General features: G+C 40.4%; 1 protein-coding gene and 1 pseudogene across 1 annotated transcript in view; both read right to left on the reverse strand.

The window, feature by feature from the left end:
- zfpm2a (zinc finger protein, FOG family member 2a) overlaps positions 1 to 24967 on the reverse strand; it is a 145711-nt gene that overhangs the window by 103203 nt on the left and 17541 nt on the right. The window contains exon 2 of the mRNA XM_061820568.1: positions 1194 to 1352. Within this exon, the coding sequence (XP_061676552.1) occupies positions 1194 to 1352 (159 nt within the window). The remainder of the gene's footprint in view (positions 1 to 1193; positions 1353 to 24967) is intronic.
- LOC133501561 (5S ribosomal RNA) lies at positions 9631 to 9749 on the reverse strand (annotated as a pseudogene).

Here is a 24967-nt window from a genome sequence, read left to right on the forward strand (position 1 = left end):
CATGAAAATGAGATTTGAGGCCAAGTTTTTCCACGGTTTTATCCAATACAATGGAAAAATCAGTGGCTTTGAAGATAGACTGAAGCAGAATTTTTGTTTTTTTTTCTTTCTTGCAGTGGCAGCAGCCTCCAATGTGTTCGGCACCATCTATATCATAGCTACGAGGCAATTACAAGCCTATATACACAACACTTTGAAGTTTAAGGACACATCGTGTCAGAGACAAAAGCCACAAGCAGACACAGTGTTGCCGGTAATTGCAATTTCTAAACAAATGTACTGTTCAACTTTTCCCAGAGAACAAAAGAAAGATATTGATACAATTACTGGGGCATAACCTACCTGAAACATGAAAGTTTCATTTTGCCTCTTTAATGTAATCCCACGAGGCACATCAGTTTAGAGGTGTGAAAAAATAATTCTAAGCAATTTTCATTTGAAAGGAGAAACAAGGCCATTTCATTCAAAGAGCCGTCACTTCATTAAAAACTAAAATATATGGCATCTGTGGAGGGGCCACCTGGGGTAGCAAAGACATGCAACCTACGGGTAAGAAAAAATGGGTGGAGGGGTTGGGGGGGAGGGTTGTGTTGGTGTTATGAGGTTGGCCAACTCTGTCATCTTTTCACTGTAACCTGGAGAAGACCACAAATTAGTTCATGTGATGGCACAGTGTGACCAAAATGAAACGAACGCACAAAGAAGGATTCTAATTGAATTTCAGTTCAAAGAAGAATGGGCCCTGCCTGGTGAAGCTCTTTCTAGTGTTGGACCTCCAAGCAGTAGCAGGTGCTGCTTAGTGTAGTCACAAGGCTTCCGCACCACCTCAAAAGGAACTGTCACGCTCTCCAGTGCATTGGTGCACCGTTAACGCACCTTCACAGCACTATCAGTCTGCCAATCTTTCAGATCAAACCACTGTTCTTAGGTGGATTGTGGGAATAAAATATCAAAATGAACCATTTCCCCTGTAGATAATGATGCTGGAAAAGTAAAAGAAAAAAATATTTATGCCAGGCTTGATTTGAACAGGACTTTTATTAAAAGCCTTTGGCACGAGTTCCTCGTATTTTTGATGTCTTGGCACAAGGGTTTCCCAACATATTGTCAGGCATTAAGCATCAAAAAGAGCACTGCACACACCTTGTGGAGACTAACGAGGGCTTGGTTTCAAATAAGTAAACGATCTTAACCTTTGGTGCAGAAGTACTCCATGTCCTCGCAGCTCATGTTCTCGGTATCAAACTCGGCAGGGAAGTTTTCTTCTGCTGAGAACTCATCTTTGGCCACGAGCTCGTTCTCCTCGGAGACACACTCCTCATCCTCTTCCTCCAGGCCATCCTCCAGAGGACCTGAGGGAACACAAGGACACACACACACACACACACGCACACACACACACACACACACACACACGCACACACACGTGCTGATATTAAGCAGTTTCATCCGTCAGGGTTTCAAGAAAAAAAAAAGTATCACCTTGTGTCGTTTTCATAGCTAATACAAAAGCAGATTTGATTCTGCACATTCTTTTGTTGGCCTGTCAATAAAAAATATTATTCTCTTATTATTTCTGTAAGGAAGCTCTAATGCAGCCATGGTCAGTGACGATGTTAATTACAGCTCTTGAAAAACAAACATCACATAGAAAACGAAAAACTTCCATTCCAGAGTTTTTATACGGGCATCAGTATGGGAGCAAGAATAAAATACTTTTATTAATTTGTTAGCCTTATCACAGGGTACAATGTAGGTTTTCCATTTACATTCCATGCCTCCAGGTAATACACCAGTGCAATCTTAAAGCAGACACTTTTCTCTGTGATTAATAACCCCCCACACCTCCTCCTCCTGTGCAGTATTATTTCTTTAAATCTAAATGATTTCAGAGTTTTGCTTGTAGCTGTACATCTATTTTGGAATTTGCATATTACCATTTTGCTTCAATCAAGGCTGTTGATGGAATTACTCTTTTGCTACCTGAATTGTATTAGCTGTGAAAAAAAAACATCTCACCCAGCCTTTGAATGTCATTAAGATAATCTCTCACACTTTTCCTTCACTCCACAACATACCTCCAGAGCTAGAATGCCAAACACACAGTGACTGTGAAGTTTGAAAGGATACAGTTCAAAGAAGAAAACTGCATTATTTATTTCATTTGATTTTTTTTTTTTGGGAGGGGGATGGAAATCCCTCTTGAGCTTAGGGTAATCATCATTTCAAGTGTTGTCATTGCTCGCTGCCTGCAACATTTGGCTGCTGTATCAGTTTCTCCTTCTCACGTGAGTTGAGTTCTAGCCTGTTGTGGATCATTTGGAAGCTCAAACACAGAGCACCGATATCCTCTCCGCACCTTTCAATATGTTTCTTCTATTGTGAATTGAAGTGAATACTTCAGGTTTCTTAACACAGTGATTTAAGTTTGGTTCAGTGGCACTTAAGAGCCTCTCATATTTCCCTCTATCTGAGCCACAGAATAAAAACCCCTGATGTCCATAAACTGATTGCTCTTTTCATTAGTCCGATAAATGACTCCTTTGTAGAGGTCTACATCTGCAGGAGCCCTGGTCATGAAAAGAATTAGCACACATCCCTAAAAGACAGTGCAGAAGTAGGCGTGCCGAGCTTAAATTGGGATGCAGTTTTATGATCTTATGAGATGCCTTTTGCTGAGTCGCTGAGAAGTGAAGTGAAGCGTCACGTGACTCAAGTATCACTTAAGATGATACGGAGAGATAAACAAGGCAGTATCAAGGGGAGATTGTATGACTGGCATTAAATGCAAGGCATGAGGTGATTGGAGATAGAAGGTGAAAGAAAAGAGGAAAATACATCTCGATAAACATACCCTCTACACATTCTATTACACAGCTGAATAAGAGCAAAAGTATTCTTCCTGGGTTGCAGACAAATACAGAAGCACTCGTGCAAACCGTAGAAAATGGACCCACAGTGTTGTGTGATAATAAGGGTGAAAAGCGATTAAAGATAAACTTCATGGTCAATAAGACACAAAGATTAGGTAGATAAGATGAGATAGAATTGCAGTTTAATAGACTCTGAATAAGGGCATCTCACTTCCCCACTCGAAAAGATAAAAACTAAATGGAGCATTATCAAACTGATAGCGATACGGAAGGATTATCTGAATATATATATATATATATATATATATATATATTATATATATATATATTATATATATAAAGAAAAATCCAGCAGCACAGTCTGGGGCCCGTCAACACATATGCCTCACAATTCTAAGGAACCCGGGCTCGTTCGGCCTGCATGGTTTTTTTATGGGTACTCTAGGTTCCACCCACATTCCCAAACCATGTGTTAATTGAAGACTCTAAATTCCCTGTAATATGGGAATGTGTGTGCAAATGATTATTAGTATGTTCCCAGCAATTAGATGGCGACCAGTTTAGGGTATACCCCGCCTCTTGGCTAAAGATCTTTGTGAGAGGCTCCATCACTCCCGTGATGCTAGTGAGGATTACCGGAATGGAAAATTAATGGATGGCGGGATGAAGTACTCCATACAGTCCAAGCCATTGCAGGGGCCAGATGGCAACTTCTTGCGGACTACGTAGATTAGTTAAGTTTGTTCATATTCTCATGTTTAGTTTATTATAGTATTCATTGCATGGAGAAACCTGAAATTATTTCCGAGACAGCAATGATAAGAATAATGACTTTCTAAACGACTAGCAGCACACTCCTAACTCATTTTCTGATAGTGGTGTCCCTGCTATATTTAGTCATGTACTGTTTAAAATCCTGTCACATTCCGTGTGATCCATGCTTGTTTGATGCATTTCTGTAGGCTTTGCAGGCTAGAGCAACGTCTTCTGTTTCACTCACGTATTATGTCTCCTCCTGAGTTCAAATGTACATTCACACCAAAGAGACAACTGTTGCGTTTTTTTTTTATTTTACCAAAGAAAAAGCACAATCAGTTTGCGATGCGTTAGCATTATAACAGGCACAAAATTGAGAGATTATCAGAAATCAAGCAGCAAAGAATTTACTATGAATTATATTAGATATAGTTATATAAAATGTATATATTATTATCTATATACATACAATTATACTATTACTATGACTAATTTTGTCCCTTTTTTTGCCATTTTATTTATTGATTCAGTCAGATGAGGGAAAAATCCCACCATGAAAGAGACTTGAATTTAGAAAAAAAAAAAGTGCTCACTGTCCACTGTTGAATTCTTGCCCTTCTTCAAGGTAAGTGTTCCGATCTGTTTTTTCTTTTTTTGGGCATGCTCCCTGCACTGTATCATCTACATTCATCAGACAATTCCACTGACTTGGAAGTGGAAATATCTGACCTGTTCTTCATTCATGCAGTGGGAGCAGCAATCTTAATAGAGACATTGGTCGCTGAATGCAGGCTTGATCACAGTGGTTCTTTTGTTCGTGGCATGGCCTCCGTCTGATACAGATCGCCCATGCAGAGTAGCGCTCCAGCATGGGCTACCCTAATGGCCCCACTGAGTTTACAAAAAAGGGTGATACATGCGGACCCCATGATGGACAGAGGATTAATGAGTCACAGTGGAAGGGGATACTAGTAAAAGGAGTCTGAAGACAGAGGAGGATATTTTTCACGGGAAACTTTAAAGCAGGAAATGTAAAACAAAACAAAACAAAAAAAATAATGAGAACACATGTATGTCAACTTTGCAGATGATATGTACACCTTGAAATAAGAAGGCTTCTCAACAAATTCATGTGTGACATGAGTGACTATTAATTTCCTGGCATACTTTTTCGCCAGCCTGCAATGTGGGAAGGTTTTGGCCACGCTCTTGATGGCCAGACCTTACATTATCAGCAGGCTTCCCAGTGTGATGTGTGTCCCAGCCCCCTCTATAGCTCCCCAATTAGAGGTGAGGTAATTGAATCTGACAGAAGAAAGCAATCAATCTCTATAAGCATGGAAATCACTTGTGCTCCCACATATACTAATTTACATCAAGAGGGTCGACTAAAATGTGTAAATGAATTAATAAATAAAACAAAAACAACAGCAGCAGCAGCAGCAAAAATGTAGTACCTCAATGCAAAGCTCTACTCTCAGTGCGCTGCAGCAAAGTTCTACATAACTGCAAACTACAACCACAGTCACAAACATATTGTCAAATTTATTCCTCTTTGCTACTGTCAAAGGTGAACATTATTGTCTTTTGAAAAGTAATGCACTGATGAGTTGCACTTTTCTTCCCACCAAAAAGCATAAAAGCATAATTGAGTTATTTTACCTCATATTGCATGAGGCTTTGAGCCATGTGAGCAAAAGAGAAAGTGAAGGAGGAGAAATGTAAGAGAAGACTTGAGGCCATATTCTTTGCTCAGCTCTAATGACCTTTGGGAAGCAGAGGGCTTCCTCGGCCTTGGAGCATACTTAGTGTATATGTTACAGGGCTCAGGCCTCTAATTTAATCCTTGATCACTCTAATGAAACAGATATGATATATGCTACTCTTAATAGGTTAATATGTTACAGGAACCCCCTGAGGAATTGACCGATCCCCATAAGCCTTACATATTACAAAAAAAGAGCCCTTTCTTTAAATGTTATAGTTGGACCCTCTGATCACAATAAATGTGAAACGTAAATCGCCACTTGGACATAATTGACTGAACATAAATATGTACGCACTGGATTAATTTGTTGTTCTTAATGTTGCAGTCTGTGACTGTGAATTAACAATGATATTGTTTAACTTGATTTTTCAGTGGCTTAGCAATTTAATTCCCATGATTAGAAATGGCTTCCTTCCTAAATTGAGGCACCTTCAAACAACAGTCAACAAACTGTTTGGAAACTCACTAGCCAGGATTCTTGCCTGTAAATTGCGACAAAAAAGAAGATGGGAAAGTGAGGAATCGATTGTTGAATTTATTCACTGTCTTGTAAAACACGGGGTGAAGATTATGTTCATATTTGTGCAACACAGAGTGAAACACTTTCCTTTTGATAGTGAGGCCACTCTGAACATGAAGGTGTTACCCAGATGTAGAAGAATACTATTTCAAAGAAATGGATGATCTGTCTCAAATGGTATCTCCCAAATTCTTTTTAGTATCAGACCCAGCATTGGATCCTGTGGTGTTTCCGACTTGCGAGGTCGTCTGTTGTCGCGCCCAGTACGGTCTATTGAAGAAGAATAACACGAGCTTGCTTCCTTATCCAGTGAATTGGAATTGGACTGGCTTGAAAACATGCTGGCATTTGACTATGCCATTAAAATGCTGGAGGCACCTCTGAGGGTGCCCAAAGGCTTAAGCAGATGCCAGGCAGCTCCTCTGTGGAGTTAGCTGGGTCCTGCCCTCCTCTCCCGCCTGTACTTGTTTTTCTGCAATTTACACATTCAAGTGTAAGTGGACTTTCTACACTGATTGTGCCCGGAAAGTCACAGAGATTGTAATTTGGTGCAATGTACTTAGTTAAGTCCAGTTTTAAAGGACTTGCATTCCCCTTCTCAAAGGTGGTAATGCATTTAATTGCTTTTTAAGTGGCCAATATGCTTTCAGTGTTCTTCTTGGTGCCATAGTGCTGGCTGGATGATTTAATTCTACTCCTTCTGCTTTTTATATCAAAATAAAAGTCAAGCATGTGCCATACACCTAGCATGACAGCTGAAACAAAGCGGGTAAAATATATTTGCCTTTAATTACGGCTTTTTAAGCAAGCTTTTCACAAACGTTGACTTTTAATGAAGCTATTGAGTGCAGTTCCTCCGGGGAGCTATCATGGCTAAGTGGGAGCATCCATCTTTAGCCATCAGCTCATCTACAGACGAGTGGAGACACTATTGAAAGCAGGCTCACCTCATTCGGGCTCACTTCATCTCCACTAAGTCGAGTCAGTTGGGTAATGCTAACAGTGGGGAAAATATATAGCTGTTCACCAGTTGCAAATTGTCCAGGTCATTTTTACCCGGAAGACGGCAAAATAATTACAATATATGCCTATATAGTTGCTTTTTAGTTTGGGAAAAATCACCGTTACAACAATATTAATGGGAATATAAAAAAAGAAGTGTCAAATAATGTTGATAAAACAATATTTTCCATCAAGTCATGGCAAAGAAATGAATAAATCTCCGATGCCAATGTCATTCCATCATGAAGGATGGGTTTTTTCTCAAGCAATAAATTCTTCATTAATTTAATTCTAATTTGCCTCTGGTTCCTAATTCTGCAATTGATAGTTCTACTTCTTAATGCTTGGGATAAGGGAGAGCAAATCATTGCAATAACTCAGCAGAGACTTTGAGCCGCGCAGATACGATCAAAATATTACCAATGCCAAAAGAAGTGGGAAGTCTGATGAACATTTCAAAAGAACAATTCTTTATGGATCAGCTAAATCTTTTCCACTTTTTAATTAAAAGTAAAGAAAATAGAAGTTAATTATCCTGTTAAGATTAGCTGCTGGGCATCTTCCTGTAAATTAGTTCTAATTAAAAGGAAATTGTCAAATGACATTCAAAGCAAGCGCTGTCCTTTAAAACAGAGAGTAAGATGGGCTTTTCTCTCTACATCTCCCCCTACCCCCCTCTATCCCACCCGCAGACTCTCCTAATTCTTCATCTGGCCTTGTGAAACTTCTTGCTGGAAGATTATGACTGCGCTGGCGCTTCACTCACTCACATACACACACACACACACACACACACACACACACACACACATACACTCGCGCAGACACACACAGATTCGCACATGCAGACACAAATTCCCTGGATAGTGAGGCTGCCTCCATGCACTCAATAAAATTCATTGTGAACTGAAGTTGTTATTGGAGATAAAAACTAGGGAAAAAAAGGAAAAACACATGTTGTTTTGAAATGATAGCTGATGCAACTCTAGATATAGGAAGATAAATATGAGCATTTATTAATAAGCCAACCAAAAAGCCAACATCATTTTCCATTATCTGTTATATTTCCACATGATTTGATTTGAATATAATGACTGCATGAATATCCACATCATTTATACACAATACTAATACTGATACAAATGTGGCATACTTTAACAAAACTTTGGTGATGATAGTTTTTGTATTTATTTTCAATTGAATTGGAAAGAAAACTGTAACTGTTGTAAGAGTTAATATAGTTAAACGCCAAATCTTGTCTTGTCTGTATTAAAGTGAAATGCCTGAATTGCAACAACCTGTAACACAGCACCCATGAATGTAAGTACACTCAAAATAAGTGGGTGTAAATATTGATAATGAGAAAATCTTATCCTTGCAATAATATTCTTCCAACACATACACACGATTAGCTAATCCTGACAATAGTTAGATAAGAATTTAGAAGCCCTTTGTTTGGGCTTTGCTATTGTTCTGCCTTGTTATCTGATTTCAACTGGATTTAATCATTCTTGCTTCCATTGCAATGCATTTTATCATACAGTACAAGATTCTAGTATCAATCTACCGGAAGAGAGAGAAATCCCTCGGTGAAGCACCTCCATCTGCTGTAGCTAATGATGGTGCTCTCTGTGGCCTGGAGCAGAACTGTATGGGGGAGATTTACACCCATAACCCTCCTGGGTCCTCAGAACTGCACCACTCTCTAAAGCACCATCACTCCATCACTTTCCATACAAGAGCCCGGTAACAATGGGGCAGCAGCAATGTCTTTTGTACAAGTGACAAGTACCTTTTTTGGTTGACATAACCTGTCGCCATGTCTGAGTAGTGCCACTAAGCGTGCTGGAAGTGGATGACAGTTACACCAATGCGACAGCAACAATCATACCTGACTTTACTTGAAAAGATAGTTGGTAATGAGCATGACATGCAGCTAAGTGAGAAGGGTGGCTGTCTTTGCAATGCTTTAATTAGAGTGATGGCAAGACAGGAAATAAGGAACCAATTCAAGAAAAACTCCACAGAGCTGCTCCCCCCCCCCATGTAGTTCTTTCTTAAGGTTTATTCCTTGTAATTGCTCTTCAATTTTTTTGTGAACCCATCATGCTCCATCTGGCATAATGTAACATTCAACAATGTCTTGAGAGACAATATATGGCTTGTAATAAGCGGAGTAAATTTAGTGAGATGCAGGAACAAACCATGTGTGTGTGTATGAGTGTTTGAGAGGGGAGAGAGCGCCAATCCTCAGGGATTGAAAGCTCATAGTAAATCGAAGTGGCATGGCTCTGACCTTTGAGCTGCACCATATGAGTAAAGTGAAGGAACTGTCAAAATATTGCTTGAAAAATGACAATCCACTATGCCTGTTCCAAGTCTTGACATGGCATGCAAGTGGAGAGCAGTAACCTGCTGATCTTGACATTATAAATGAGGGGATTATCATGACAACAAACTGCTGCCTGACACATTGCGTCCCCTAAAGATATTCTGGCTACTGCCAATGTCCCACACAATGGTCTCAGCAATATCGAGGGGCCAGTTGGAATTTTATTAAATACAGTCTTCTTCTTCTTCTTTTCCTTTCGGCTTGTCCCATTAGGGATCGCCACAGCGTGTCATCTCAGATGAACGCATATTTGTTTGCCACAGTTTTACGCCGGATGTCCTTCCTGACGCAACCCCTCTGTATTTTAGCCAGGGAGAGTAGCATACAGCACCTGGTATTCCCAGGCGGTTTCCCATCCAAGTACTAACCAGGGCCAAACGTGCTTAGCTTCCGAGTTCTGACAAGATCGGGCATTCTGAGGGTAGCGTGGCCGTAAGCCAATTTTCTTAAATACAGTAATTCATGGCATTTACACTTGACAAATATTGTACGCCGCTCAGCATCATCTTCTTGTCTTGACATTTAGGTTGTTTCTCACCTTTATATTTAACAGCAGGGTAGCTGATGTTGCGCCTTCATTTTTACCCATGTAATACTCAAGTCCACAGAGAATAACTCAATAATAAAACCAAATATCAGAAGGAAATTACTCATGCTCAAAGAAGAGAAACTTGGTGTGAACAAAGACAGGCAGCCATAATTATTTCTTGGCGAGGCTAGCATGTCAATGGGCTGCCTTCTTTCTGATGGCCCATTCCCTGGGTCTCACATGCATCAAAATTTAAATTATTTTGTGTTATATTACAGTATAGTATCGCAAACATCCTATTTACTGGTCGTGCATTATAGCAACATTGATACTTACACCTGTCTACATGAGGCATCAAGGTTTATAATACTCAGTAATTTAGTAAATGTACACTATGCATGAGCTGGATGGCAAGGATTTAAATTAGGTCAAAAATGGAATACATCAATAGCAAACCATATGTGCATCTTGTTTTTCTTTTTTCCCCCGACCCCCACTCCTCAGCCATCTTTGCTTAGAAGCTTGGCGATGAAGCAGCTTGAAGACTGCACAAGTGTGATATGTGAAAATCACATTTGCAGATGAGCTTGAAACTCCCTTTTAATATTCAGATATCAGACATTCTGCACTGAGAAGCTCACTAAGACGATTGGGGATGGGGGGGGCAAGATCCACGTCATTAAGGGAATCGTCGGAGGCTTGGTTTACATTTTACATATTTCACAAAAATGTACAACAAAGTAAAACATCACCAGTTATCTCCGATAACAATGCAAATTTTTTTTCAGAGAGCGCAGGAAGATTCTGTCAAAACCCAAAGTCGCTCAATTTTTCCCCCCTCTGTGGCTTAACACCCTCAGCTTATTGGGGCTTTGATTTCTTTCATTTTTCACTGAGAAATCACACAAGCATGTGGGGTAAGAGACGGTAAAAGGTACGTTTGCTATGAGGCATGCACTGTATAAACGTCCTCACAGCTTGCCAATAGCGCATCCTACGCACAAGCCTGTGGATGGATTATCACATTAAACATACCTGCCCGTGGATGGATGGATGGATGGATGGATGGAAGCCCGGAAGCCCGGAAGCCCAGCAGCCTTTAAGGATCTCTAAACAGTACCGGCTCTGCCACAAAACTCATCGATAACCATTGTTCACTTGCTTAGGTCAGTACCACAAAAAATAAAAGAATCCAGTTTGATGACCTTTTCTACAATTTTAACACATCGGGAGCACAACAACACCGCCACAACATTGTTTTCCTCTCTCATACTTCCTCCTATAAGGGTATGGAAGCACTTTGACAAGAATTTTGCTGCTTCATAACCTAAACCTACTCAATGAGAATCTAGACTACAAACCGTGCAATTCCACTCACTCACTTTTACTGTCATAGCTGTGTGCCAAATTTGTCTCTGTGCCATTTTAATTACATACAATCTTGATGATGGCATTCAGTAAAAACACCAATCTGCAAAAAAGGTGATACGTAGAAACACCATGGAGCTTTGTTATCAGTCGTAAACAGACAGTTAATTGAATTATTTGACCTAAAAGGCTGATGCAGGGAAATGGCCTGTCAATATATTAAATTACAGTACAGTACTTGCAATATTAAATACAGTTTAGAGTTTTCCATGGTGACAGCAAAACACAGTGGATTTAACTGGTTACCCGCCAGTTGAGCTATAGGGTGAGTTTTTGCAGTCTTGATAAGCCTTTGGTAGCCCACTAGCACACAGATGTGTGTTTTAATTTTTGTCAGAGGAACATTGGGTAAAGACAAAGTATGTGCGTGTTTGTATGTCCACGGAGGAGAGGGAAGAGAGCCAACTCTGCCATCGTCCACACGGAAACTGCCCCCCGTGCTCCCCTGCCGCAAACATTCACACATACTTATGAACACACATGCAAAAAGTTTTTCCACATAGGCTTTGAGACAATGGCCCTCGATTCCTTCTTGAGAGGATGACATTTTGAATGCCACACCGCAGCAGGTTGGCACAGAGCTCTTATAAAAAGATCAAAATCCTGATTGTTCATCTTCTCTGGTGCTCCTGCTCACTGTCTGTTCACAGCTCAAAGACTGGTTTAACTACTAGCAATTTTGCAGAAGAGACCATTTGCAGATGCAGCAGTTATCAATGCGAACAGACACGCAATCTGGGTCCAATGTCACTTCTCCTCATTATGTTAATGGTTAATACATGCAAATGAAAACATTCTAGCAATTTGATTTCTTTGAAGATAGTTTGGGATATTGTCTTAGTGATGATAATGATGGTACACTTTTCTCCACAGCTTCCATTTATGCAGAGCCAGTTTGCTAATTTTTATCAGCTCTGAGTTCATTTCTAGGGCTACTGGTATGTGTTTTTCACCTTCCCCTTACGACTGAACTAATTACAATTCAGGTACCATAAGCAGATTTTTCACGCTATTGGTGTTTTTCTTAATTAAGAAACAAATGAATTCTCCCCAGCAAAATAGATGGAACAACGGGATAGGGTGCCAGAGGCCAGATGCGCCGCTACTTAATTAGAAGTCACCCCATTGTCTGAGGTTTTTAATGAAGCTCCAATCTAAATGGATATCAAAAAAGCTTCTAGTGAAGAAGAAAAAAATGCGCAGAGGATGGCCATTTAAAATAATAAGGAAATAAAGATAATGAAAGACAAAAGACGTGTACTGGCAGCCCGTGCTCCCACCTTCAGTTCAATCCAAGCGCTGCTCCCTTCACCTCTGGATGAGCCCTATTAAAGCAGTGCGATGCCTCGCCTGCCCCACCTGGCTGAAGCCATGTTTAATGTTCTGCCAAACCAACATGGAAACACCCTTTTCAACTTCTCATCAAAGTGGAAGTTTCATTACCCTGTGGATGCTTATCAACTAACTGAGGCAGCCGTTCACTTCCTGTCACGACTGGAAAAAGAGCTGAGGCGAGCGGAATCCATGTTTGTGATATCACTGTAATTTGTGATAGGCCGGTGTTTTGTTCTGGGAAGACCAACACAAACTTCCAATTAGCTGGAGCAAATTGTCACCTGAGTGCAATATACACGCGAGAAATGGTGGTAGACAAACGGGGTCGGCCCTGTGAAGCCCAATTATCAGCCTCGGTGACGCTGGCATCCTGGCCAGTGAAGATGATAACATCGGGACTGCTTTGACTGGAATAAAAACCCATAGTATGCCCATATGTACTGCCAAACTCATCAGTCCTTCTTCAGGCAGCATGGCTTAGGAGCTCCCAAAGGATGGGCCAGTGCCCACTGATACAAGCCCGGCAACCATCTTGTCCAAGCCAAGTATCCCTGCACCCAGGGGCTGTGCCATCAATGCCATGACTTGTGCCAGAGTGGACCCCAACATCCCCCAACCCTCCCAGGAATCCATTTCAAAGGGTTTTTGTTTGGATTAGGTATAGAGTGGGATTTTTCTGTCACTTTCTAATGTGCTGCACAAAAGGCTGATGGAGGCTGACATTGATTGATTTTAGATCAAAGAAATAAGGAACAAAATCACACACGAAAATCAACCAAAGATGCAATATTATTGGTTTGGATGGTAGTCATATATAAATTGGTATATCATTTGGCAAGAGTGTCCAACTGGATATATAGAGCACATATTTATCTAGATATAAACTGAGATATGGTTAACTGGCTTTGACAACATATTTCACTGCATGTGCAAAGGTGGACAAAACCTTTTAACTATGTTTATAAATTAAATAACCAGTTATTTAATTCTAAAGGAGAAATGGTGGAAAAAGCTGGTAAAACTGGTTAGAGCATTGGCCTCACAGTTCTAAGGTCCAGGGTTCAAATCCCAACCTCACGTGTGTGGAGTTTGCATGTTCTGCTCGTGCCTGCATGGGATTTCTCTGGGAACTCTAGTTTATTCCCACATCCCCAAAAACATGCATTTATTGGAGATTTTAAATTGCCTGTAGGTGTTATTGTGAGTGTGACTGTTGTGTGCCCTGCGATTGGCCGGCAACCAGTCCAGGGTGTTCCCTTCCTCCTGAACCAATGATAGCTGGGATAGGCTCCAGCATTCTGCTGACCCATGTGAGGATACGCAGCTCAGAAAACTGATGGATGGATGGGGAAGCTTCTTTTTTTTTTACATTTCTTATCATTAATTACCATAATCCTCTGTTCACTTGTGCTTTCCTCATTTACATCATTACTTGTTTATTTATATCTTTGAATGCGATTAGAGGGGAGATTACTAAACACAGACACATGAATAGCGTTCAAAGACTGGAGGATAATGTAAGTCTTTTGGTGATTCCTCAGTTCCTTACAAATCTACCTCAGGAGTATTACAACAATACAAGTAGATGTGCTCCATATAGTATGACAACAACAAAACAAAATCCGAAGGGAGCGAGCCCATGTAAACACCCTGGATCATCACGCACTTCCACGCAGTGTCCTTATATGTCAGAGAAATTATCTTAGATCTGATGATGGCTCAGGGAAGCTGCAGTTCAGAGAACCTTTCTAGGTTACTAACTCAGAGAGGGTCAAATATCTCCACAATGTGTTTTGGAGTCCTCACCGTTTCTGGAAGCACTTTTGCGGAACATCAGCCATGAGTTAACAAGAAACATTGTACCCTGATTATATGAAGCAAAATTGTGGATACAAATATGATGTTCACTCCTCCAGATGATAGAAATAGCAGGTAGGTACTATATGTTTGGTTTAGTTTGCTGAGGTTTGATGGTTCACGGCTGATTTTGTTTTATTATTGAATAGAGGTGTTTTTCATAAATGTAAGTTAACATTGCTTATTATTTTTCCAACGTAAACTCTTGTTTTAGATGACATTTGCATTGGACTGCAATAAAATTATTGATTGTCTTTACTATTATGGCGTAAAAACATTTTTTTTCATAAATACATTTTTGAAAATTGGACTTCAACCAAGCATGAAAGACACTTATTCATATGAAACAAAGGCGGCATTTAGAAAATGCTGAAATTTTTGAGAAATTAGACGTTTTTCCCCTTGTTTTCATCATTATTAATTGAGTTAGAGGAAAATGACTCGTTCTTATTTTTACTTCTTTTTTTTCTCTGAACGGTTTAGCCCGCAGAGAGCAATGTGAGAAGAATTATCAAGAGTTAAATATGTGTTTTTCTTTTCTCTAAAGCAACAATGGTATTGCTGAGCTGGTGGCTGTCACCTGACTGTTTGAAGTCAGCACAAGTTGACAATATTTGCTTTGCACCAACTCCCACCCACTGCGTCTAACTGCTGCGTTTGAAAGTGCAACCTGTGTGGAGCCTCTATCGGCACACTGCCTTGAAGAAATTGTTCAAATTTGTCATTTGGTTTGTCGTGCACTGACAATGTGGTTGTTAAAGTGAAGGTTTTTGCAGTTATGGTAGGATGAGGTAAATGTGATGCACAGCTAGAGGAGAGAGAGTGGCCAAGCGTGATGGGGGTTGCAGTGAGCCTGATTCTGCCAATGGGAAATGCCGAATAGGGTGCGACCGCTTGAAAGTACCAAATTGGGCCCGTTTCTGACTGCTGGAAAGAAAGGACAAGACAGGCAATGATGAAGAGAGACAAATCACAAGGACAACCAGCACTGCTCTTGCTACAATTAAAAAAACAAAACAATCTCAGGAATAAAATCAATTGCTTACTTGATGAATACATTTTAGTTAACTGAAATGATCATAGGTATTATTTCATTAATATTATGGATTCAACTTCTATAGGGTACTTAATGAAAAAAGTTAACGTAGATGATTGCAATACATAAGATTTTTCTTTGTTCATTAACTTTTTCACATGTACTATTTATCAATCATTGTATACCAGTACATACATAGAGCAACATATATAGTGTCGTAACTTAGATTTCTATTACTGCCATTACCTTTCTCCAATGACTGGTGAGGAGAAATCACAAAAACTACAACAAAAATTAATTAATTCATTTGAACTGAAATATGTAAAGACAGATGCACCACCACATATTTAAAATAAATATTTTTTTCCTCGTTTTTTCCTCATTTGCTATCTAAAGTAGTATTTCAAATCCTATCATCCAGAAAATGTACAGTGTATGAAAGGTTATTTTCTCAAGTACAAGTGTGTTTTGAGGGAAGACTGAGAAGGGGCTGCTGAGACCCCAGCGTTATCAGCACCAGATGCAGGTTGACTTCAGACTTTCAATTGAAAGTAAAGAAAGAGAGGGAGGAAATTAATGAGCTCTATAAATCCAGCAGGATAAATAATTAGCCAACTGCTCCTTAGATCCGTCTCTTCATTTGGAGCAGCAAATAAATCCTCCATGCAAGTTTATTCATCAAAACTCACACAAATTTCTTTTGCACATGTTTCTTATTCTTCTATTGCTATTTCTGTGTTCTTGCCCTCTTTATTTGTCATATAACCTCCTGGATGTCCAAATGACAGGCTACAACAAGGCACCACTGGCTACAATCTTTCTATGGTATATGTCGGTCTCGATAGATAGATAGATAGATAGATAGATAGATAGATAGATAGATAGATAGATAGATAGATAGATAGATAGATAGATAGATAGATAGATAGATAGATAGATAGAGATAGATAGATAGATAGATAGATAGATAGATAGATAGATAGATAGATAGATAGATAGATAGATAGATAGATAGATAGATAGATAGATAGATAGATAGATAGATAGACACACAATCCACTTTACTCCCACACCCCAAAAACATGTATGGTTAATGGCAGGCTCGTTAAAAACTGTTTTTTTTTTTGTTTTTTTGCTCGTGGATGTAAATGTGAGTAGGAATGGTTCTTTGTTTATTTGTACACTGCGATTGGCTAGAGACCAGTTCAGAGTGTAATTAGCTTCTCGCCCAGAGTTAGCTGGGATTGGCTCCAGCATGCCCGCAACTTAGTGCAGAAAAGTAGCATGTAAAACAGCTGGACATACGACAAATTTTAAGATTACAATGAATGGAACATGTTGTGAAATATCACCACAAAAGATAGTAGAAGAGAATGTTAAGATATTAACTGCTTTCATGAAGGGTAATCTACGGTGTCTGACAGGGGCAGATGCACTGCAAACGGCTGCAAGGTCCAGAGGAACACCCAAGAGCTAAAAAAAATAGCAAAAGAAAAATGCTGCAGGTTCAAAATGCTGCAATCACAAAAAACAAACAAAAAAAACAACAGTTAGAGGAAAATGCTGCATGATAAAAATGCTGCGATCACACAAAACAACAGTCCAAGAAAAATCCAGCAAGTTAAAAACATTACAATCACAAAAAAATTTATCATCAAAAGAAATTTATTTTCAGATAAAAATACCGCAATATAAAAAAACTAAAAAATAAAACTGCTGTCAGTTCTAAATGATGCAATCACAGAAAACAAATGCATTAGAAAAATACTGGAAACACAAACACAGCAGCAAACGATTGCAATATTGTAATAAACTAAAAATGACAACAGCAAGAGAAAAATGCTGTCAGTTAAAAAAGCTGTAGCCACAGAAAACAACTGCATAACAAAAGTGCCGCAAACGTAACAAAGCACACACCCCAAGACAACAGCCAGAGTGAAATACTGTACATTCCCAGCACACGGCGGAAGTTCGCCAGACCACTAGGGAGCACGACCTCTGGGGCGGACAAGTTGTATGTGAGACGAGAGGGGCCACTGGTATGTATTTATAGATATGACACAGCCATTTTTAACTCCATGGCGATGCTAAACTAGGTAATTTAAAATCTTTAAAATCGTAAAAATGTGTGGACTGCTCCCCCAAAAAAGACCAAGTAGAAGGATACCGGCTGCATACTACTGATTGCCGTACAATTACGAAAAACGTTCTGGGAGACCATTTCACATATGATTGGCATTGACAAAAGAGTAAACTTCATTAAAACCGATTGAGAAATCAGCACGTTACGACAAATTTCAATATCCATGAATTGCCTTCTCTCGGAACAAAGACCTCCCTAACCTGGCAGGCACGTTAGTCAGTTATGCTCCTTTCAGGCGCTGGCGTATCTAGTATTTATGATCGGCACCGCCTGGTCTCACAGGACTAGGACATCCCAGAGGTTGTGCGTACGAAGCATGTTGTATTTTTCTGCTTTCTGTAATTTCAGTGTTTTTTAAATTGCAGCATTTCTCTTTTGCTGTTGTTTTATGTTCTTTGTGTTTTTATGTTCTTTGTGTTTTTGTGGTCATTCCTCCATTTGCGGCATATGGCCATTTGTCAGTGTGAGCCATAGTGTTAATTAAGTCAATGGTCTCGCACATGCACACATACTAAGGTTTCATTTGTCTGCCTGTACTTTTAAATATGCCATCTTTCTCTCTCTCTCTCTCTCTCTCTCTCTCTCTCCCTCTCTCTTGCTTTTTTTTACATTTTTTAATAAAACTAAAACTAAATAAAAAACTCGCAGTCAACATTATGGTATTGTGTGCAAACAGTAATAAAATTTCAAAGTTTCAAACTTCAACAACTTGAAGCCTCTTTTTTGAAAGATTATTTACTTAAATTCTGAGTGCCAAGTCCCAAGTGCTGCATGATTTTGAGTGATTGGAGCCTCCTGCCGGCACACAGCACTTTTTTCAGGTTAAAGCTGACAAATCAAAGCAAAACTCGGCCAATTGATGGCTTGTATCACGGAAAACTCAGAAGTCATATGACTCGTATCTCAAGGCACCACTGTATGTCTATGACTCCACACACTGTAGTGTAGGACTTGTACATACATACCGTAAATGAACCTCTGTTACGTTTAAATCCTTACTGAATGAATTCACATAAAAAAAATCAGTGAGCCATCCAAATTCGTTACGTCACAATACTCCAATGGCAACACCAAGGTAGAGGAAGAATATTTGTGTTAATGGTCTAAACTGTCCACAAGCTGCTGTAGAATATGATGAATTAAAAGGTCAATTAATTCTGTGGCTCTTCCTGGCTGTTTAGTACAACTGGAAGAAGTTGTTTCGCAGGGTTACATGAAACTCAAATCAAAATAACCTCCATTTTACAATGGCCATGTGGATGCTCTGAGGGTATTCCAGCAAGCAATTCATGTGAAATCTTGAAGGAAGTTGACCCTGAGATGAGGGAAAGCTAATCAATCCAATTCAAAGAGCCAAGTAAAAACCCAATTCCAATGAAGTTGGGACGTTTTGTTAAATATAGATAAAAACAATACAATGAACAATACAATGTCGGCACCACGCTACCCACAATCGAGGACTTACATGGAGCACGAACTACATCTAGAGCAGGCAGGATCCTTTCGGACCCACCACATCCCGGCCACCAGTTCTTCCAGCTCCTTCTGATGGGAAAGCGCTACAGATCAATGAAAGTCAAATGTAACAGGCATTCGAACAGTTTTTTTTTTCCCCTCTGGCAATTAAGTCATTCAATTCTTGAATAGCGAACCTACAATTTTCTGCCTAGTGACATTGTTGGGACACACCCTCACATCCTGCTGGTCCAATCAGTATTAGTATTAGTAATATATATTTTTTTTTTAATATTTTGTAGACCGCACGATTCGTCACGTTAAACTGCTCCTGTTGCACAATTGACATTGTTAACACTTAACTTATCTATATAGATTTTACGTTCTTGCACGTCTTATAAGGAATAGTTCATATCAACACAAATGTCTCTTGTTTTTGTTGCTACGTTGTTCCTTGTTCTTTGTTCTGAATGTTGTACCAGGACAGGACCGACTGCCGGAGAAAAATACTTTGTGTATTTTTACACACTTGGCCAATAAAGCTGGTTCTGATTCTGATTCTCTAAATCATGTTCAGCCTATATTTAATGGAATACACTACAAAGACTTCATATTTAATGTTTAAAAATAAAATGTATTACTTTTAGCAGATAATCATTAACTTTAAATATTATGGCTGCAACAATTTCCCCCAAAAAACTGGGACAAGGTCACATTTTCCACTGTTTTACATCACCTTTTCTTTGAACAAAATGTTTGGGAAGTGAGGATACCAATCGTAAGTGGAATTCTGTTCCATTCTTTATTGATGTACATGTTCAGCTGTTGAACAGTCTGGGGTCTCTGTTGTCGTATTTTATGCCTCATAATGTACCACAAATTTTTAATGGGAGACAGGTCTGGACTGCAGGCAGGCCAGTTTGCTACCCACACTCTTTTACGGCGAAGCCTTGCTTTTGGATAATGTCCAGATTGTATTTTGGCAGAGTCTTGCTGAAATAAGCAGTGGCATTCATGAAAAAGACGTGGCTTGGATGGCAGCATATGTTTCTTCAAAACCTGTATATACATTTCATCATTAATGGTGCCTTCATAGATGCACAAGGTACCCATGGCATTGGCTCTAGCACAGCCCCATACCATCACAGATGGTGGATTTTGAACTTTGTGTTCATAACAGTCCGGACGGTTCTTTTCTTCTTTGGCTAGGAGAAGACAACGTCCACAATTTCCAAAAGCAATTTGAAATGTGGACTCGTCGGACCACACTTTTCCACTTGACATGACATTTTATTTAATTTTAAGAAATTGCATTGTTTTATCACGACCCCACTCTTCAACAAGTCGGCTCAAAAATGACCCCAAGCAGTTCCGATCGAAAGCTTTCATTCTGAGAAACTCTGACTCACACTTACACATCTGATGTTATCGCTCACATCTGATGCAACTATGACTCAATGGTGTCCCACTTCCACTCTGAAGTAAGTAGTCTCACCACCCAGGAGTTCATTTTTACACAGAAACATACATCTACCTACAGTCATTGTGATTTGACAGGCGTGTATGCGGCCGCGCACCATCGCACACGCAAATCTGCACAGTCGAGCACGAAAAATTATGTGCGTAAGATTTGTTACGAATACATAGATATTGAAAGATGTCGCTTATTTTGTGTAGTCTTGACCAATGTTGCCTCTAAGCTTCGCCAGTGCACAACTGCGCACTTGTCACACACTGTTAGCGCATGAAAACCGATCCAGCACAGTGAACCATAGCCTGACATCTTTTTTTTTTTTTTCAACACGGAAGCACACAGTCTCTAACAATGAGCTGCTGCTCAGCCAACTTCTACTTCCTAGTTTACCTGACACCACCCTCCTCCGTTCTTAATTTCAAACAGAAAACACACCCACAACTTTATATTTGCAGGCATGACTGGTGGACCACACCCGTAACTTTATATCTGTGGGCATGGCTGACCACACCCGTACATTTTTCAAATGTGAGTGAGTGAAGTATTATCTATATTTATTAAATTATTTTTCATTGACAGGTTATAATGTGTCATAATTGTTTTGATTAACTATGTGAAACGTGTGATCAGTTTAGCTTATTTTGTATTTTGCTAATTGTAATGTATTCAGGTAGGGAACACGGTATTGTATCAGCAAACAGTAGCTCCGATCATGAAGGCTGTCAGGTTCAGAGAGGTCTCAAACACTAAACTGTATTCAATGACAGCATGATCATGATCAGCTATTTGAGAAAAAGGATGCAGAATGCAATGCGGAAGTGATTGTCTTCTAGAAACAGTCCAATGAATGAGTAGATACTATTGATCAGATGTCTGGCAACCAACCTCCAAATGCCAGATGCAGAGGAGGACCCATGGTGCTTTGCTACAACATGACTGATGTCCACGCACTGAAGGCCTATTCCTTTTTCAGGGCTCAGCACCCGGAATTTTACACAGGCATCATCAATGAATGTCAACACTTCTTCACAGAGCCCTCAATGGAGCTTGTTACAACTCACATTAAAAGTCAACTGGAAGGTACCTCGACCCTACCAACCTACTTCAATGAAGCAATGGGGAGGTGTGGAGTGACAAAAGCTGCTCCGATCCACCTACAAGAAGAACACCGAGCTAGCAGAAGAGAACTATATGCCAGTTTTGTCCAAGGAGAAAACATTGCATAGCCACTTTTTGCAATTGGAAATGCATTTCTCTTGTGTGCAATGGTCACAGCCAGGAGTGAGCAGTTTGTGACAGCTGCACAAAGTGAGAGACAATAAGAAGATTGTGTGTGTCCATATGCGTGGAGAGTGTTATTGTCAACAGTCCTGATGAATATTCTCTGTTCGTCCTTCAGTCATAGGACACACATATGTTTTGACACATAATTGACCTGAACCTTAAGTGCTAAAATATGAATGAAAAGAAAAATATGTATATGTCAAAAAAGAAATGACTGTTTTGTTTTTTTTTTAAACAAAATATATCATCCTAACCTAATGCAGCCCGATGGGGGCACGAGTCAGTACAATCTGTAGGCCGGTCCCAAGTCCGGATAAATGCAAAGGGTTGTGGCAGGAAGGGCATCCGGTGTAAAAACTGTGCCAAACAAATATGAGCATTCATCTAAAGAATCCCATACCTGATCGGTCGTGACCTGGGTTAACAACACCCGCCCCCGGCACCACTAACCTTCAGGGCGTTGGTGGAAATTCACCTACTGTGGGTCGAAGACAAAAAAGAGGAGGAGGCCAAATTCGTCGTTAGAAGAAGAAGAGGAATGCACAGAGCCTACAACTGAGTATAGTGACTTTGAATGTTGGGACTATGAAAGGAAAAGTTCAGTAGTTAGTTGACATGATGATTAGAAGAAAGGTTGAGATATTGTGCATCCAAGAGAGCAGGTGGAAAGGTAGCAAGGCTAGAAGTTTAGGAGCAGGGTTTAAATTATTCTACCACAGATTAGATGGGAGGAGAAATGGAGTATCGATTATTTTAAAGGAAGAGCTGGCTAAAAATGTCTGGGAGGTGAAAAGAGTATCAGATCAAGTGATGAGAATTTGGAATTGAGGGTGTTATGTATAATGTGGCTACTGGCTATGCTCCACAGGTAGGATGTGACCTAGAGTATAAAAAGAAATTCTAGATGAAATAGTTCTGAACATCCTAGACAGAGAGAGAGTTGTGATTGGTGCAGATTGGAATGGACATATTGGTGAAGGAAACAGGGGCGATGATGAAGTGATGGGTAAGTACGGCATCCAGTAAAGGAACTTTGAAATGACTGATGAGATGAGATGAGTTTGAGGACAGATGATGGTGGACTTTGAAAAAGGATGGAAATGGCTATCATGAACACTTATTTCCAGAAGAGGCAGTCACATAGAGTGACCTACAAGAGTGGAGGTAGAAACACGCAGGTGGATTATATTTTGTGCAGACAATGTAATCTGAAGGAGGTTACTGACTTTAAGGTATTGCTAGGGCTGAGTGTCGCTCGACAGCAATGCAGCCCTATGGGGGCACGGATAAATGCAATCTGTAGGCCGGTCCCAAGCCCTGATAAATGCAGAGGGTTGCGTCAGGAAGGGCATCCGGCATAAAAACTGTGCCAAACAAATTTGAGCATTCATATAAAGAATCCCATACCGGATCGGTCCTGGCCCGGGTTAACAACGCCCGCCCCCCGCACTGCTAACTTGCAGGGCTTCGGTGGAAATTCAGCAACTGTGGGTCAAAGACAAAGAAGAGGAGGAAACCGGCTCCGCCGTCAGAAGAAAAAGAGGAATGCACAGACCCTACAACTGAGTGTAGGGACTTTGAATGTTGGGACTATGACAGGAAAAGCACAGGAGTTGGTTGACATGATGATGAGGAGAAAGGTTGATATACTGTGCATCCAAGAGAGCAGGTGGAAAGGGAGTAAGAAGGTAGTAGAAGTTTGGGAGCAGGAGGCCCCGTAGCTCAGTGGTTAGAGCACTGGTTTGGTAAACCAGGGGTTGTGGGTTCGTATCCCACTGGGGCCTCCACTTCCCGAGAAGGGTTGCGTCAGGAAGGGCATCCGGCGTAAAAATTGTGCCAAACATATATTTGCGTTCATCTGAGATGATACGCTGTGGCGACCCCGAAAGGGACAAGCCGAAAGGAAAACAACAACAGAAGTTTGGGAGCAGGGTTTAAATTATTCTATCATGGAGTAGATGGGAAGAGAAATGGAGTAGGGGTTATTTTAAAGGAAGAGCTGGCTAAGAATGTCTTGGAGGTGAAAAGAGTATCAGATCGAGTGATGAGACTAAAATTTGAAATTGAGGGTGTTATGTAAAATGTGGTTAGTGGCTATGCCCCACAGGTAGGATGTGACCTAAAGTTGAAAGAGAAATTCTGGAAGGAACTAGATGAAGTAGTTCTGAGCATCCCAGACAGCGAGAGAGTTGTGATTGGTGCAGATTGTAATGGACATATTGGAAAAGGAAAAAGGGGCAATGAAGAAGTGATGGGTAAGTACGGCATCCAGGAAAGGAACTTGGAGGGACAGATGGTGCTGGACTTTGCAAAAAGGATGGAGATGGCTGTAGTGAACACTTATTTCCAGAAGAGGGAGGAATATATGAAGAGTTTGTTTTCAAAACGAGACATAGGCATTTCGGAGCTGGATAATTTTGGCGCGAGTTTCGTAAATCTGAAAAAAATGCCTATGCCTCGTTTTGAAAACAAACTCTTCATATAGTGACCTACAAGAGCGTAGGTAGAAGCACGCAGGTGGATTATATTTTCTGCAGACGATGTAATCTGAAGGAGATTACTGACTGTAAAGTCGTGGTAGGGCAGAGTGTAGCTCGACAGCATAGGATGGTGGTGTGTAGGATGACTCTGGTGGTGGGTAGGAAGATTAAGAAGACAAAAGTAGAGCAGAGAACCATGTGGTGGAAGCTGAAAAAGGAAGAATGTTGTGCGGCCTTTTGGGAAGAGGTGAAACAGGCTCTCTATGGACAGCAGAAGCTCCCGGAAGACTGGACTACGACAGCCAAGGTAATCAGAGAGACAGGCAGGAGAGTACTTGGTGTGTCTTCTGGTAGGAAAGGGGAGAAAGAGACTTTGTGGTGGAACCCCAAAATACAGGGAGTCATAGAAGGAAAGAGATTAGCGAACAAGATTTGGGACACTGAGAGGACTGAGGAGAGGCGAAAGGAGTACATCGAGATGCGTTGTAGGGCAAAGGTACAGGTGGCAAAGGCTAAACAAGAGGCATATGAAGATATGTACATCGGGTTGACACAAAAGAAGGAGAAAAGGATCTCTACAGGTTGGCCAGACAGAGGGATAGAGATGGGAAGGATGTGCAGCAGGTATGGATAGA

Source organism: Syngnathoides biaculeatus, chromosome 5 (genome assembly GCF_019802595.1).
Source record: "Syngnathoides biaculeatus isolate LvHL_M chromosome 5, ASM1980259v1, whole genome shotgun sequence".
NCBI lineage: Eukaryota > Metazoa > Chordata > Actinopteri > Syngnathiformes > Syngnathidae > Syngnathoides > Syngnathoides biaculeatus.